The sequence below is a fragment of the Lepisma saccharinum genome, chromosome 23 (genome assembly GCF_977018435.1).
Source record: "Lepisma saccharinum chromosome 23, izLepSacc3.1, whole genome shotgun sequence".
Classification (NCBI taxonomy): domain Eukaryota; kingdom Metazoa; phylum Arthropoda; class Insecta; order Zygentoma; family Lepismatidae; genus Lepisma; species Lepisma saccharinum.
The window spans coordinates 13,957,536-13,973,903 of record NC_139251.1 but is presented as its reverse complement, the minus strand read 5'-3'; the positions used below and the strand labels follow the sequence as shown (position 1 = coordinate 13,973,903).

Here is a 16,368-nt window from a genome sequence, read left to right as displayed (position 1 = left end):
GAAGGGCTGTCAAAGTTTTACAGAGGTATCTCTTACGTACCACTTGTAAATTAATAGTTGCCACTATTAAATTTCCAACCCAGGCACATAACATGTTATAATTAGAACTTTTATAACATTATGTAAAATATAGTTGAACAGTATAATTTAGTGCCTAAGGCCCTTTTAGGTTCACAAGACTTTTTTTAGGCTAAAATTCTAAGGTCAACTTACTGCATCAGTTTAGTGAATGATCAAAATGTGTTGCATTCCTATACAGGATAAATTATGTTTACTCTCCTTAGGAGTTCTATACCTGTAACTTCATTTTATATATTTGTAATAACAATGAAAAGTGCATGGTTCAGTTGAGAAAATATGGAATTAACTAACTGTAGTACAAGCATTGTACATCCTGCTTACTAAATTCGGTCATTATTTGAAATGATTAATTGTGTGAAAAATTAAGTAAAATCGCATGTCTCACTGTAGATGAACAACGGCAATAACCCATAAATGGTGTTTCTTTTTATACAGATCTGCGATGGCTATTATTCTGGTATATATCTGGGGAGAAATATTATACAGTTCAACTATTTTACATTTTTGCTAGGCAGAAAGTGCTACGAACATTCTACAACACTTGCATTAAAAAAAAGCCAGAAAGAAAGTGAAATAATATATATTTCTACATACCATGCTTGCTGATGGATAAGGTAGAACTGATACTTTCTGTATTCACCCATACTGTAACAAATATCATCATAATTCACATATGATACAGGAGCATTCTTTGGTGCATTAATTATGATCACACCTAGAAAAGAGAAGAAATGTAAATAAGCACATTTACACTATTTAACTGAAATCTTAATAATAGTTTCCTTTTAATGTATACTATGAAATTTATTATGCAAAGTTAAATGACAGACTAAAAGTAACAAACATGATATCATACTATGTTCAGATTCCAGACAATATGAACTATATCACCATTCAAACTGCAAACACCTGTAATGTTGGAGTTTTTCTTTTAAGTCCACTTTGTGCACAGGTAGGTTAATCAGGACTGGACTTGCTATTTAAAGTGGTGTCCGAATCACTACATGCCTTCACTGATTATCAAACCTTGGATGCATTGATTATAAGGCAATGACCACCAGAATGTCATCTGGGAGACCCATCATAAAACCCTGATATCACGTTCCCGGCTTTTACATTTTACCCTATTATACATTCAATCTTGATGGTCCTAATACAGTAAAATGTTATAAAATTTTCCTACAAAGATTTTACATTTTCCTGCATTTTAAGTTTTTCATCTTTGTCTCCTGAAAAATGTAAAATCAAGGTTTCACTGTATATTTACAGTCAATAGGGTGACCACACAAATTACCCATGTGTAGGGAGATACACATATGTATTAAAATTGTGTCACCATAGCTAGCTGTATCTGTACAGACAGATGTGAATGTCTGAAGGTGGCACAATTGAAACAACTGACTGTAGCAGATTGTGTTGCAAGAGATAATATGTTCTTTTCATGTCAGGAAGTGACAGACAAAGGAAAGCAAGACATAAAATGTATGATCACTGTTCACAGAGGAAAAGTATCATACAGGGTTTGTCCAATAAGTATTGGGACTGAAGTCATACAAAGAAATTTATTGAAGATATATGTATGTACAGTGTGTTAATATTCTTCAAAATATGAACCTCCTGCATCAATACACCGCTGCCAGCACTTTTTCAATCTTCATACGCCACCTGGAAGTCGGCACCCGCAAGGCTGTTCAGGCACCCCATCGAAGCTGCTTCAACCACCTCAACTGTCCCAAAACTATGTCCTTTCAGGCTCCTTTTGATCCGAGGGAACAAAAAGAAGTTGTCAGGAGCCATATCTGGGTTGTAGGGTGCTTACGGCAGCATTGCCACAATGTGTTTTGCCAGTGCCTACCTCACTCTTAGCGACGTGTGACTGGGTGCATTGTTGTGATGCAGCAGCCAGGAATCAGCAATCTCCCTTCGGGCACAGCAGACCCTAATCCTCAAACGTTCGAGCACTTCTGTGTAAAATTTCCCGTTCATTGTTTGTCCAGCAGGCACCACACCTTTTGTGTCAAAAAAGACGATAAGCATCGATTTCACTCTTGATTTGCTCATGTGTTTTTTTTTTGGTCGAGGAGAGGCACTTGTGTGCCACTCAGCACTTTGCCTTTTAGTCTCTGGATCATACTAAAAAATCCAGGTTTTGTCACCGGTTACCAGGTGTGCCGGTTAATAATTCTTAATTGATCCGAAAGAAAACAAGTATATATGGGGAGAAAGGTAACAAATGCTTTATTCAAAGTATGTGCCATCGCTAGCTATACCTTATGCCCATTTGTCCGCCAAATTGTGGATGCCCTTCCAGAAAAATCGTTCACATTTTGAGATGATCCAGTCAGCAAGCTATTGTTCGACATCTTCGTAATTGCAGGGTAGCTACGATTTTTTGATTATGAAATTCCCTGCCTTTTCCAGGTTTTCCAGACCAGAAATATTTTTTTCCAGACATGTTTGTTGTCATGATTTTTGCTTTTGAACCTCATGTTTTTCAATTAAATATGCAGGCACGTTAATTATTATGAATATGAATATACACAGTTATTAGCTGAAAAATTAACAAGTGATTAATATAATGCTATTCAATGAAAAAATAAATAACTATTGTACTTCCCCATTTTCACTAAGTCATTACAATTAAGGTGGTGTAAAAAATCAATAAAAAAATGTGGCATATATCAAACCTTTACAATGTAACCTGTACACAACCTCAATTAGCCTATATCAATACAAATGAGAAACAACAGAAAATTAGGTCATGTACCTTTAGAAAATGCAATAAGTTTAATGATTATATTTTTTAATTTATTGAAAATAGTACATATTATGGAAATTCTGAACTTGAATGGGGCCGGTGACCAACCATACACCTAAAAAAAATATATACGCGGGCCATACTTTGGAATCAAATATCTCCATTATTTAAGTTTTCCACATGCTGGAACCAATTTTATATTACGGAAAACATCAAAATCTGTATTTTAAAAGGTAACAGTTCCGAATGTTTTATGATTTTTTTTTCAAATTTTCCTATCAGGAAGACTATTATCATAAAATTTTGGCAATCATTGTGACACAAAATTTGGACCTTCATTAAAATAATGAGCACTATTTGGATTCGAAAAAAGTTATTTATGTTGAAAAAAAAACCTTCAAAATGACCATACTCAATCATACACGCTTTCCACGGTATTCTCTGGTTGACGTCGTAAACTAGTGGGAATGAATGTAGAAATAAATCGGAACCTTAGTAGAGTGCATTCACGGTCTTTATTTAATTCTAAGACAACCAAACCTGACATTCCTAACATAACCACAAAAGCATATATTCACAAAATCTTAAGTAATCGCTAAAACAAGTAATCGCTAAAACTCTGCAGTATGTGTTAACAGACATACATCGAAATAGAACCATGTAAAAGTTGCATTTGTAGCATAATGAAATCGTAATAAAACAAAAGGAACTTGGGCTCATTTTCACCACTTTTCAGCATAATTTCATTCTACACGCAAACAATACGTAAAATTACTATCGGCATCAAACCAACATTCCTAACCTAACAATGATGTGTGACCAGCGTACGTTTAATTCCTCTATTTCACACCAGTTTTTAAAAAATAAATTCATTCTACATGCACAAAACACGTGCATATTCGAATAATGACGTCCCTGATACTGCATAAAATCACTAATTTCTCGGGTGTAACACATCTCTGCAATGTAAAAACTACAACGAGCAAATGAACTAGTTGATCAGGTTGCTTCTGAACGGGTCGCAAACGAAGGACTCAAATTCACAGAACGGGTTCACGGGGGGAACGTAGTAGTGAGTCCCTTTGTTTTTACTCGGCGTCCACACCCGTCCAGTGTGACGTCAACCACAGCCAGTTACGTGAAATTCTGCTCTTCAAGCTTTATTGCAGATCCAAAACCAATAAACTGTCCAAACACCAACCTGCTCTGCTTCACGTATCAAAAGAGAACGGGTTCCGAATGGGTGTGTTCTTGAAGAAAGAAAATTTCCTCACCACATACAAAGCTAAAGCAACATTTTTTCCGCAAAAAATTATGAGGATGGCTGGTGCGTAGGTTTCGTCTTGAGTAGTTTGTACTCTAAGGAAAAATCTCACGCTTCACCAAATTCCGGTCTTGAACAGGTTCACAAGAACGAGTCGCAAAATGAACAGATCCAAGAACCTAGATCCGAGAGTGAATAAATATAGAATTGAAATGCAAGGAACCATAATTTTGAACGTAACAGACTAGAAGTCATAATGACGAGTGGAACAAGTTTCTGAACTGAATCTTTTGGGCTAAGTCTGGTGAGTATGGTGGGTGGGGCAAGAATTCCCAGCCATGTGCAGAAATGGTTTCTCTGACGCCTTTCGCTGTGTGTGATGAGGCGTTGTCGTGCTGCAAAATCACTTTTCTGTGCCTTGTTGCCCAATCTGGGCACTTTTCGATCAATGCATGGTTCAAACTGATGAGTTGTTGACGGTAGTGAACAGCATTCACTGTTTCACCTGGTTTCAGAAGCTCATGGTACACCACACCCTTCTGATCCCACCGTAGCGATTCGGTTTTGCAGTCGATGTTGAAAGTTGTCCTGGGTCAACCCATGACTTTTTGCATTTTGGGTTCTCGAAGTAGATTAATTTTTGTCCCCAATCACTATCCGATGCAAGAAAGACTTTCTTTCATGCCGAGAAAGCAACACTTCACACACCGTTTTTCGCTTCTCCATTTGTCTGTCATTCAGATCATGTGGGACCCATTTTCCTGCCTTCTGGATCTTTCCCATGGCATGAAGACGATCAGATATGGTTTGGCGACCAACATTTAACTTCTCTGCCAGTTGTTGCTGCGTTTGCATATCGTCTTCATCCAACAGTGCTTGCAATTCGGCATTTTGGAATTTTTTCGGCTGGCACAGGCGATCTTTGTCTTTGAAGTCGAAATCAACACACACACGAGTCTTGCATTAGGACATTGTCACCGTACGTTTCCACAAGGATACGATGGCTTTCACTCGCATTTTTCTTTTGATTGATTGCTCCTTATTTGGTTTGAAGGTCAACATGTTTCCCACACAAACCCAATATCACGATCACTCGCACTCGGTTGCACATCCACGGCATTTTGACAGGTACTGTCCTGGCAACACACTGACGTAACAGTTGAGACTGCACCAACCCTTGCTTCCAGCACCATCCAGCGACGAAATTAAGAATTATTAACCGGCACACCTGGTATTACTCTGTCCAAAAGATTTGGATCAGTCTCCAAACGTTCCAACAGTTCACGACAAATTGTCACACAGTGTTCCTTCAGCTCGTCTGACAAAACCTTCGGCACCAACTTCACGCACACCTTCCGCATTTGCAAATCATCAGTCACAATTGAATGCACAGTAGATTTCAGTAAAATTAACTCCTGTGCTATCAAACGAACACTTAACTGGCGATCCCTGTTCAGAAGCTCTCACACTTTGGCCACATTTTCAGCATTTCAGATCGACGTCGGACGTCCAGCACGTTGTTCATCTTCGACTTCTTCCCGACCATCTTTGAATTTTTTTATGCAACTCAAAAACATGCACTCTGGACATGACTTCGTTCTTGTAAGCCTCACGGATCATATCAAATCTCCGTAGCAGATTTGTTCAGTTTAGCGCAAAATTTGATGGCACAATGCTGCTCAATGGTTCGCTGCATATTGGCTCTCGACACGAGCACTAAACACACTTTCACTTCAGGTGCAACCTACACACTCCAAAGGCTCAGAGCTGGGTCTCCTAGCTCATGTGACATCCCGCAACACCGATCCCACCACAGAGACTGCCCTCCACCCCTTTCCATTGGCCGGACAAAATCAATCCCGATACGTATTGGGAAAACCCTGTAAAATAGCACACAGAAAATGTGAAAAAATATTTACTTAGTCACTTGAGAATCATATTCTGTTACATATTTGCTTTTAAAATCACTATTGAACATGAAAGCAAGCTATGTAGAAATTTGAGAGACTTGAAGTCGAACCTGGATCCCCAGGATTGCAACTAATGTACAAAGTCAGAGGATGTGAAAAATAAAGTGAACCCAGGGGGCTTGGTAGCTCATTCAATAGAGCAAAGGCATGGTATGCCAGATACCCACCCAGCTTTGAGTTTTGATCGAATTTGCCTATTTTTCCCACAAGTAATGAACGCTTCAGGTTTCCGCATTGGGAATTGTTTTCTTCAGATTAATTCGGAGGACCACTAACTTCATTAACTGACATTACGGCATCTAGCATCTCTGTACCAATATAAAATATGCAATATTATGAGCAATATTAAAACTATGTTTACCATACCCAGCATGAATTGCCATTTTTGTTTAAATCTCTATGTAGTTCATCTCCTGTGTGCACCAAATTATAATGCAAGTAAACTGTCATCAATTGATAGCCTGATTTGGATTATTTTACTTCACTTTTCTGCAAGTTTTGGGTAATCATGAATAAACTGTAATCGACTGCATCATGCAAACATGTAGTGAAATAGTAAGATGCTGGTTACACATTGTTTACTCACGATTGTAAAAAGTGGGAAAGCATGAGAAAATGGTTGGAACTCAAATGCTGTTAAGAAATTAATTATAATCAAATTTTAGGGGTAGAATGTATCCAAAAGAATTGTAACACCACTACAGTTGATTGATTGGTTGATTTGGTTATTTTACATAGCTTTTCTGCCACTTTTGGCTAATCGCAACGATGAAAATGAGTGATGATATGATGAAATTGATGAAGGGATGCTCACAAAGAATGCCCATGCCTGGGCTGGGATTTGAATCCGGGAACTCTGGCATCACAGCATGCTGTGCTAACCACCCTGCCACAAAGGTCGGCTAACACCACAATGAGACCATAAAATAATGACCAAGGCTTGTGGAATAAAATTTACTGTAATGGTTAGTATTGGTGTAAATAATATTATGCCTCCCTCTCAGTAAATTGATTAAATTTTCTTACAGTTCCTTGGTAAATTTTGATTTGGTTTTTGAAAAACAGTAACGTATTTCAGGGAACTGAAGATAAACACTTACAATGCAGGAGAAAGCATAAAATGGTAAAATGTAAAAATCTGGGAACATAAAAATGAAGTTCTTTAGTAATTGTATTTTTCTATTTCTATATCGTTGATCTGTCTCTTTATGGTATGAACATGAACATTTTGTTTTTGATGGAACGATGAAATGCGAAATAACATGCTGTGATGTTGATTTTTAATATTTTTGAAAGATGCCAGATACATTTTTCTGCCATCTTTTATCACACAATAATGCGAAATGAACTGCAAATGTGAAATAAACTCTTAAAACACAAAATTTCGAGTACATTTCCAAATATAACACTTTCTGAAGTCCGAAAACCCTGAGAGTTATGCAAAATCTTGGCAAATCGATTATTTCGGCTGTAAAAATTTGAGAAACAAAATCGACTCTACACAGGAATAAACTTAATACTATGATAATTCCATAAATGTGCTAGGAAATATTTGTTTTGCACAATGAGCATAGCTTGTAAATGAAACTTAGGATTATAATAACCATTTTAACAACAAAATGCTATTTTACAAGAGGATATCAAAAAATAATTGAGTAAATTTTTTACAGCCAAACCGAAATGTATTCACAAAATCTGAAATATACATTTGGAAGTACACCTTGTGCATGCCAAGAGGTAGTTATTTCAAAATGGCAGTTACACTTGAGACGTTCGACACAGTTGAGCTGCGGAGTGCGATTCGGTTTCTGTGGTCAAAGGGAGAGAAAAACACCTGAAATCTATCTTGAGTTGTGTGCAGTGTATGGTGACATGTGCATCACATTCACAAATGTCTGTAACTGGTGTGCAAAGTTCAACGCAGGGCGTGTAAATGTCTTCAATGAACCTCATTCTGGGCGGACTTGCACATCCCACACACAGAGCAATGTCAATGCTGTGGAGGCATTGATTCAGGAGGACCGGCAGTCAACAATCCAAACAACAGCGGATGCAGTGGACATTTCATATGGCAGTGCATACTCCATCATCCATGAAGAACTCGGGTATTGCAAAGTGTCAGCGAGATGGGTCCCCAGACAGCTCACACCACAGCATATGGAGAACCGTACGGGATACAGTCTTGAGCATTTGTTCCGGTATCATAGGGTTGGAAACACATTCCTCGACCGCATTGTTACCGGGGACAAATCATGGGTTTTTTATTACACCCCTGAACGAAAGCAACAGAGTATGGTATGGAAACATACAAACTTGTCCCACCCAAAAAATTCAGGACAACCCCGTCTGCAGAAAAGGTTTTGTTTACCATTTTCTGGGACAGCCAGGGTGTCATTCTTGCTGATTTTGGGGCAAAAGGAGCAACTGGAAATGCTGCTGCATATTGTGCCACACTGGATCGTCTACAAGCTGCTCTGCGCCATGAACGTCTAACAAAATCTCTAGAGGAGGTCATCATTCTCCATGAAAATGCTTGTCCCCATGTAGATGCATCAGTGATGCAAAAAGTCAATTCCTGGCATTGGGAAATTTTCAAGCATACAGTCCAGACCTGGCCCCATCAGACTTTCACCTGTTTGCCCCACGGAAGGAACACCTTGCCGGCAAGCACTTCAGCTGCGACACGGAAGTTGTGACAGCTGTGTGTTGTTGGTTACGCGTCCAGCTGAATGATTTCAACCGCATGGGCATCAATAATTTTGTTCTCACGGTGGGACAAATGTATAAATGTGAATGGATGTTATTTGGGAAAATAGAGTAATGTTCAACCTTCAAAATGTATATTTCAGTTTTTGTGAATACATTTCCGTTTGGGTGTAAAAAATTTACTCAATTACATTGTGATATCCCCTCGTATATAAAACTTCTTGTACTGAAATATTAATCTTTTATTACTCATAAAAATGTGGCCCTAATGATTATGCAAAATTTATGAAGGAACTTCACAAAACAACCTAATCTGAACCTGAAACATTCAGGGGGAAGATCCAAACTATTGTAATCTTCTTCAATCATGTGTATTGATTTATTAATGTATAAACATAATAATATTAGAAAATGCAAACATTTAACAAATATTTATCAGGATTTTACATGGCAAAAATAGAGTTAGTTTTAATAATACATTTTTAAAAAATGCTTTTTTGAACATAAAAAAACACTAACAAACTGCAAAATTTTATTTTGTGCAAGTGTGTGTTTACCTGGTCTGGCTTCTGGATCAACATGGTCCCAATAAGATGCAGCAAACTGGAAACTCGATAGCCAAATCACATTAATAACAGCAACTGGATTTCCTTCTGGAGGAGGTAATGTTTTAACTTGTTTCAAATCTGGCTTATATTGTGTAAGGTTTCCAGTATTACTTCCAACAACGATCTGCTTTCCTTTCGGACTCCAACATATGCATCTGAAACGAAAATAGCATGAATGGATATAGTACACCTTCTTGTACAATAAACAACTTGACAAAAATTGCTCAACAAATAGGACATGAAAAATACAGGGTGAGCATAAAATCTTTGCCTCATTTCAAATATTTATTACACAAAATATTTGTTAGGTGTACACTTCTGTTTTTATGTACATGGCACCAAAACTCAAAATGATTTCTTATATTAGGCAAAGACATGTTGAGTTTTCGAAATGTTATCCAAAAACACAAGTTGATTGTTTTATTCATAAACTTCAACATGTATTCAATTTGTGGCATTTTGAATATCACAATACTCAATTTGTACTGTTATCTGCACCTTCAACGTTCCAACAGTTGGAAATGGTAAGCTGTATGCTTTGTCCTTAGCAAATCCCCACAGAAAAAAACCTGGAGGTATAATATCAGGAGAACTTGGAGGCCATGATGATGGGCCATCCCTCCCAATCCAGAGCTTTGAAAACATTTTACTCAAGTGCTGATGAACACCTCATCTCTGCAAATGGCAAGTGTAGGGACAATAATCTTACCAATAATCTTTTCATTACATGTAGAACTTTTTCAAGCATAATTTATTAATACACTATTAACTGCTATAACATTGCAACAAATTTCATTTTGTAACGGATAGATTTTAATGTACTTTCAATAAGCTGGGCGCATTCCATGACTTTTTCATTCATATGTTGAATTCCTTAGATTGCCAGGTCAAGAGAAATCATGACAGACCTCAGCATATACATTTCAAATAAAGTTTATAGTATGAATAGCATGTTTGTTATACCATATACGAGAGGGGAACCAAAATAAACCGGAATCGTTCTCTGCTGGGCAGGCCCGTTGTAGTACATGATTCCGCTGCTACATGCCTCTTGCGAGAACTCTTTTGCATCAGTCTGCTCACCGGCATCATCGAGTGTTAAGAGCCTCTCGCTTCTTTGTCAATTTTTTGTGATGGCTGAAAAGTTTGAGCAACGTGCGGCTGTGAAATTCTGTTTTCTGTTAGGGAAAATGACAGGGGACATAGTTGTAATGCTTGAAACAGCTTACAAGGAAGCTGCTCTTGGGAAAACACAAGTTTATGAGTGGTTCTCCTGCTTCAGGAATGGTGGACTGTCACTTGCAGACCAACCCTCTCTCTCAGGGTGAACTTTTTTTGATGCAAACGGCACTGTTCACTCAGAATTCATTCCTAATGGTTAAACTGCTAACCAGGCGTTAACCAGCTTATCCACCCACCATATTCATCTGAAATTGCTCCGTGCGACTTCATTTTATTCCCTCAAATGAAAAAAGTCCTGAAAGAAAATAGTTTTGCGGGCATGGAGGAGATGAGAAAAAAAATAATGGATGCTTCACATTGCAAGAGTTTCAGGACTGCTTCAAAAATTGGAAAACATGTTTAGACAGGTACATTGCATCAAATGAGCAGTACTTTGAAGGAGATTAAATTTGTAACACCTACAAATAAATACAATTTTTTTTATTACAAAATTCTGGTTTCTTTTGGGTTCCCCCCCTCGTAAGCATGTAAGTCAAAACTAGGGATAGAGGATATCAAAAACTTGAAATTGTGAGATACCGTCAAGAAAATATCATCACAGACGATATTTATTTTTCTGTATCGTGATATCAATGATATATCATCTCCATGATATATATCACAAAATATCATGATCGCTAAAATATCATGATGATATATCACCAACATGATATACCGGGTGAGTTCTTAGCTTGACGCAACGAAATATCTTGAAAAGGACGCATCTGATCAAAAAAAAAGTTCGTCTCAAAGGGGCTCATCCAATGATGCCAAACTCCATCCCCCACCCCAACTCCTGATGGTGGGGCAAGGGGCAACTGTAAAATCTCAAAATGGAACCCCCATTTTTTTATTGCAGATTAGGATTCTCCAGATAAAAATACGTAGGTTTTGTCTGAAACTGTTTTTTTTTTGGATTTGTGATAGCTGGCGCTGTGATTGCAAACAGTAAGATTGGCGCAATTCTCGAGAAATACACAGTCCTCTTCATCAGGCTTCATGGCAGATTATGCCGTGGATTATGACCAGGAAACAAGGTGTAATGGTTTGTAAGATAAAACATGCGGTCCTGAAACATGCTCGGCAAATCTGTTAAAAACGAGGTTAACCAATTATAAAACTGTAAAACGTTGAAGAAAGGGAATGTAGAGAATAGATGGGTAAAGTTGTTAAAAAAATGGAAGACGATAAAAGCAAATAGGCTTTAATGTAACGAAAGAAATGACACAAGCGTTCATGATGATAGAGGAGTTCCAAGGTGGAAGCAAGTGAGTGGGGCCAGTACCAGCCATCAGCAGCGCATCAGCAGCACAACATTAGCCGTGAAGACGACTAACTCGACGATCCATTCTGCGGAAGTGAGATTGTTTATTTTCACATAGTCAAAGGTTTTTACGGAACTTTGAAATCTTCAACGTTTTACAGTTTTGTAAGTGGTTAACAACATTTTGAATAGATTGCCGAGCATGTTTCAAGACCACATGTTTTCTCCTAAAGACCATCTGACTTTGTTTCCTGTTCAAACAGACACGACATAATCTGCCACGAAGCCTGAAGAAGAGGACGGAAGTAGTGTTTCTCTTCCTTGACTCCATTAGTGGTTATAAGCAGGCTATAATGGTGCAAGAGAAAATTGAAATGGTGTACATTTATGGACAAAAGTGGCAGGAATATCAATGATGCTGTGATTCTTTACACTCAATGTTTTCCAGACCGGGTGCAACTGCATGCTTCTTTTCGCAGAGTTGTTCAACAATTCTCCACCGAGGGAACTGTACAACCAAAAAAAAAGGAATCGCCGAAGAACAATTGCTGGAGAAAATAATGAAATTGTGGTATTAGCTGCAGTGGCTCATAACCCCAACGTTAGTACTCGACAAATAAGTTGTGAATCGGGAATTTCCAGGCTACTGTGTGTCAAATACTGAACCGTAGAAAATATCATCCGTTTCATGTTTCGTTCCATCAAGAACTTCATGGCGATGATTTTCAGAACCAAGTGACATTCTGTCAATGGGTGCTTCAGCAAATACAAGGAGATCCCAATTTCATTACTCGAGTTTTGTTCTCTGACGAGTCGACTTTTACAAACCACGGTATTATTAATCGACACAACATGCATTATTGGAGTGTCGAAAACCCGCATTGGTTACGCCAAGTTGAATATCAGCACCCTTGGAATGTAAATGTTTGGTGTGGTATAATTGGCGGTAAACTTATTGGTCCATATTTTATTGATGGGAACTTAAATGGTGAGAAATATCAAAACTTCTTGCAGAAAGAACTTCCAGTATTGCTTGCAGACCTTCCCTTAGATGTGCGACAAACAATGTGGTTTCAACATGATGGTTATTTTCCTGTAGTTTACGGTTATTACAAGCATAAGAAAACAGTTTTTCTTTGTGATGCTTCAGGAGAACACACGCTCCTTTCATCAGACATTTATTTTCATTTTGACTAAAGATACAGTTATAACAATGGTTAGTAATTTTTTAAACAAAAGGAATCCCTTATATAATGGATGTTTTCAATGTTACATTGTTGTAATATAGCAACTTAACTGTGAAAAAAGCAGTCTGTTTTATTTTTATTTCAGATTTTTTTAAAATTATGAATCCCAAATATCATCAGGTAATTCAAATTCATCATTGTTTTCACAAAGTCTCTTGATGTTTTCTGTTACATTAAATTTTAAAGATGGTGGCTTACTCCATTTGTGAAAAAGAAAACTCCATACTGGATCTATGTTACCATTTTCATTATTTAATTTATTCCAGCGTTCTTCTGCAATGAACGAAGCTTCCCAGACATTCAACTCTGTGTTTCCCGTTAATCTTTTTAAAACCCTTCTCTTTTTAATCAAATGCTACTCTTCGATGATATGAGTTGACAAACCTGTTCTTGGGTTTAGATTTATAATGTCCAAATCGTGTTCGTGCCATCATATTGCCATTTTCCTTCCTGTTTGTCCCACATAATCCTTTGAACATGAACAACTTATATTATATATTCCTGTGGTTTGTTCCGCAACACTCCACCCTTACCGGGCCGCTTCTGGCAGGAAAAACCCAAATAAACAACTAAATAGGCTCCTTAGTCTTGGGTTCCCATCCCGTTCCTCACCAGAGCGCTCGGAACCAAAGAATCAATCACAGGCAAGAACTTACTGAATTAATGTTGCAAGGTGATTGCTGAAAACTCGCAGAACTGGGCTTTATACATTTATTTACAATTTAACAAAACAAGGCTCAGATTCTTCCAATAATTCTCTAATTTACATTATTTACATTCCTCTAACTTGAGCCCCACAGCAGAACTGCCAAGTGGAAGCTAGCATCGGCAGAATTGCCTCGGGATGCTTTTTCTCAAGGAGGCCACTGGAGCCCGAAGATCGCTCTCCCTTCTGCTATCCAGTTCCTAAACACACTCTCCCTGTCCTCTGTCAGAGGCCATATTTATACTTCCTCCCGCGTCGCATGGGGGAGGGCTGAAAGTTCAAACCTTATTGGCTCTTTTAAACTACACAGAACCACGGAAGAAACCCAAGCATACAAAATCATACACAATCACAAAAAAGAAACAAATACTGTTTGTAACAGGTTTCCACATCTGGTAGAGAGTTTCTCATTTTGAATTCATTAAATGTACATTCCAAACTTCTTGGTGATTTAAAAACAATTTTGAAATTAAAACTTCTAAAAAATTTTGCAATTTTATGTGAGAATCCCTTGTGGAATGGAATGCACACAAATTTCTTTTCAACACATTTTTCATCTTGTCTGTATTTCTCTTTTCCTTTAGTTTTCTTGCGACTTGTTTTTTGATTTGGTTTATTCTGTTAGTGTGAAAGCCATTTTCTTTTGCTATATTAAAAAGCCTTTATTTTTTTTAATGTAACAGAAAACATCAAGAGACTTTGTGAAAACAATGATGAATATGAATTACCTGATGATATTTGGGATTCATAACTTCTAAAAAATCTGAAATAAAAATTACACAGACTGCTTTTTTCACAGTTAAGTTGCTATATTGCAACAATGTAACATTGACAACATCCATTATATAAGGGATTCTTTTTGTTTAAAAAATTACTAACCATTGTTATAACTGTATCTTTAGTCAAAATGAAAATAAATGTCTGATGAAAGGAGCGTGTGTTCTCCTGAAACGTCACAAAGAAAAACTGTTTTCTTATGCTTGTAATAATTGTAAACTACAGGAAAATAATTCTATAATGCAAGCAATGCGTACATACAAGAAAAACATGATGGTTGTCTAGCACATTATTCCGTTGCAGCACGGGAAGTATTAGATCGCGTGTACAACCGTCGGTGGATCGCAAGAGGTGGTCCAGTGCCTTGGCCTGCAAGATCGCCAGATCTTACTTCGCCTGACTTTTGTTTGTGCGGCTACGTGAAGAGTGAAGTTTACAATGAACTGCCAACAACGCGTGAGAACATGATTGAGCGAATCACCAATGCATGTCGAAAGATTACACCGGGCACGCTTCTAAGTTGTGTCCAAGCATTCCAAGTGCAGAAAAATCAGTGTATTGAAGTGGGTGGTGACATTTTCGAGTGCTTATTGTAAAATGATTATTAAAAACAAGCACCCCGATGGGAACAAAATACTGCTATGTCCCCGTCGTTGTTCCTGGGTTACGCTAAATGCAGTTTATTATAAAAATTCAACATGCCTCACGTCATTTTGCAATTAAAAATGCATTTTTTACCATTTCCGTAATATTTTATTTTTGCGATTACGGCGCAATCTATCACAAATCCACAAAAAAGTTTAAGATAAAACCTACTTATTTTTTTCTGGAGAATCCGAATCTGCAATACAAAATGGGGGTTCCCGTTTGAGGTTCTAAAGTTGCCCCACCCCCCAGGAGTTGAGGTGGGGGATGGAGTTTGGCAGCATTGGATGAGCCCCTTCGAGACGAACCAATTTCATTCAGAACTTTTTTTTGATCAGATGCATCCTGTTCGAGATATTTTGTTGTGTCAAGCTAAAAAACTCACCCGGTATATCAAAAAATATTATGATGATATATCACCAACATAATATATATCACCAAAAATTATGACAATATATTGTCTACACGATATATATCACCAAAATATCATTACAATATATATTGCCAAAATATTGTGATGCTATATCGTCTAGTTGAAATCAACTGGATGTAATTTTATCAATATTGCGATATATCGTCTGGACAATATATCACCCAACAATAGTCAAAACTGACGTAGCTCCAGTGGCGGGAGGAAGTCCATTTATTTCCAGTCCCTTCTCCTTCATCTCGTACATGTTGATGCTGCCATCAGATAAGCAACAACACAGTAATCCTGGAATCGTTGGATTCCACTGGAGATCTAGGATCCATGCTTTTGGAGTTGTTGAGAGGCGAACTTCTATTATCATGGAAGGAACCTGAAATATAGTGTCAATATGAAAAGCATTACATTCTCATAATCCTTGTCAAGGTTACACATTGTTTACTGCACTTTATATTTCAAAGCAAAAAAATTACCAGGGATGGAACCGATTAATCGGAACTATCTGTATCAGCTGATATAGGCATATTAACCCCTTCCCTGCGGTGACGTTGAAGGGAAGTACGACAAAAAAAAAAATCATCTATATACAGAGTATATCGTAAGTAATGGCGCAAACTGACACAGTTGAATGTACACGATAATAGAAGCAAAAAAGTCTGAGTAAACATGGGTCTGCAAATGAGCCGTTTTCGAG

The 16,368-nt window shown here is 37.6% G+C and overlaps 1 protein-coding gene across 1 annotated transcript in view; it reads right to left on the bottom strand.

The window, feature by feature from the left end:
* The window catches only part of Nup214 (nuclear pore complex protein Nup214), a 98,654-nt gene that overhangs the window by 67,168 nt on the left and 15,118 nt on the right, over positions 1-16,368 (bottom strand). The window contains exons 4-6 of the mRNA XM_083110206.1: positions 15,863-16,047; positions 9,337-9,542; positions 676-796 (exon numbers count right to left, since the gene is read on the bottom strand). Coding sequence (XP_082966332.1) covers positions 676-796; positions 9,337-9,542; positions 15,863-16,047 — 512 coding nt within the window. The remainder of the gene's footprint in view (positions 1-675; positions 797-9,336; positions 9,543-15,862; positions 16,048-16,368) is intronic.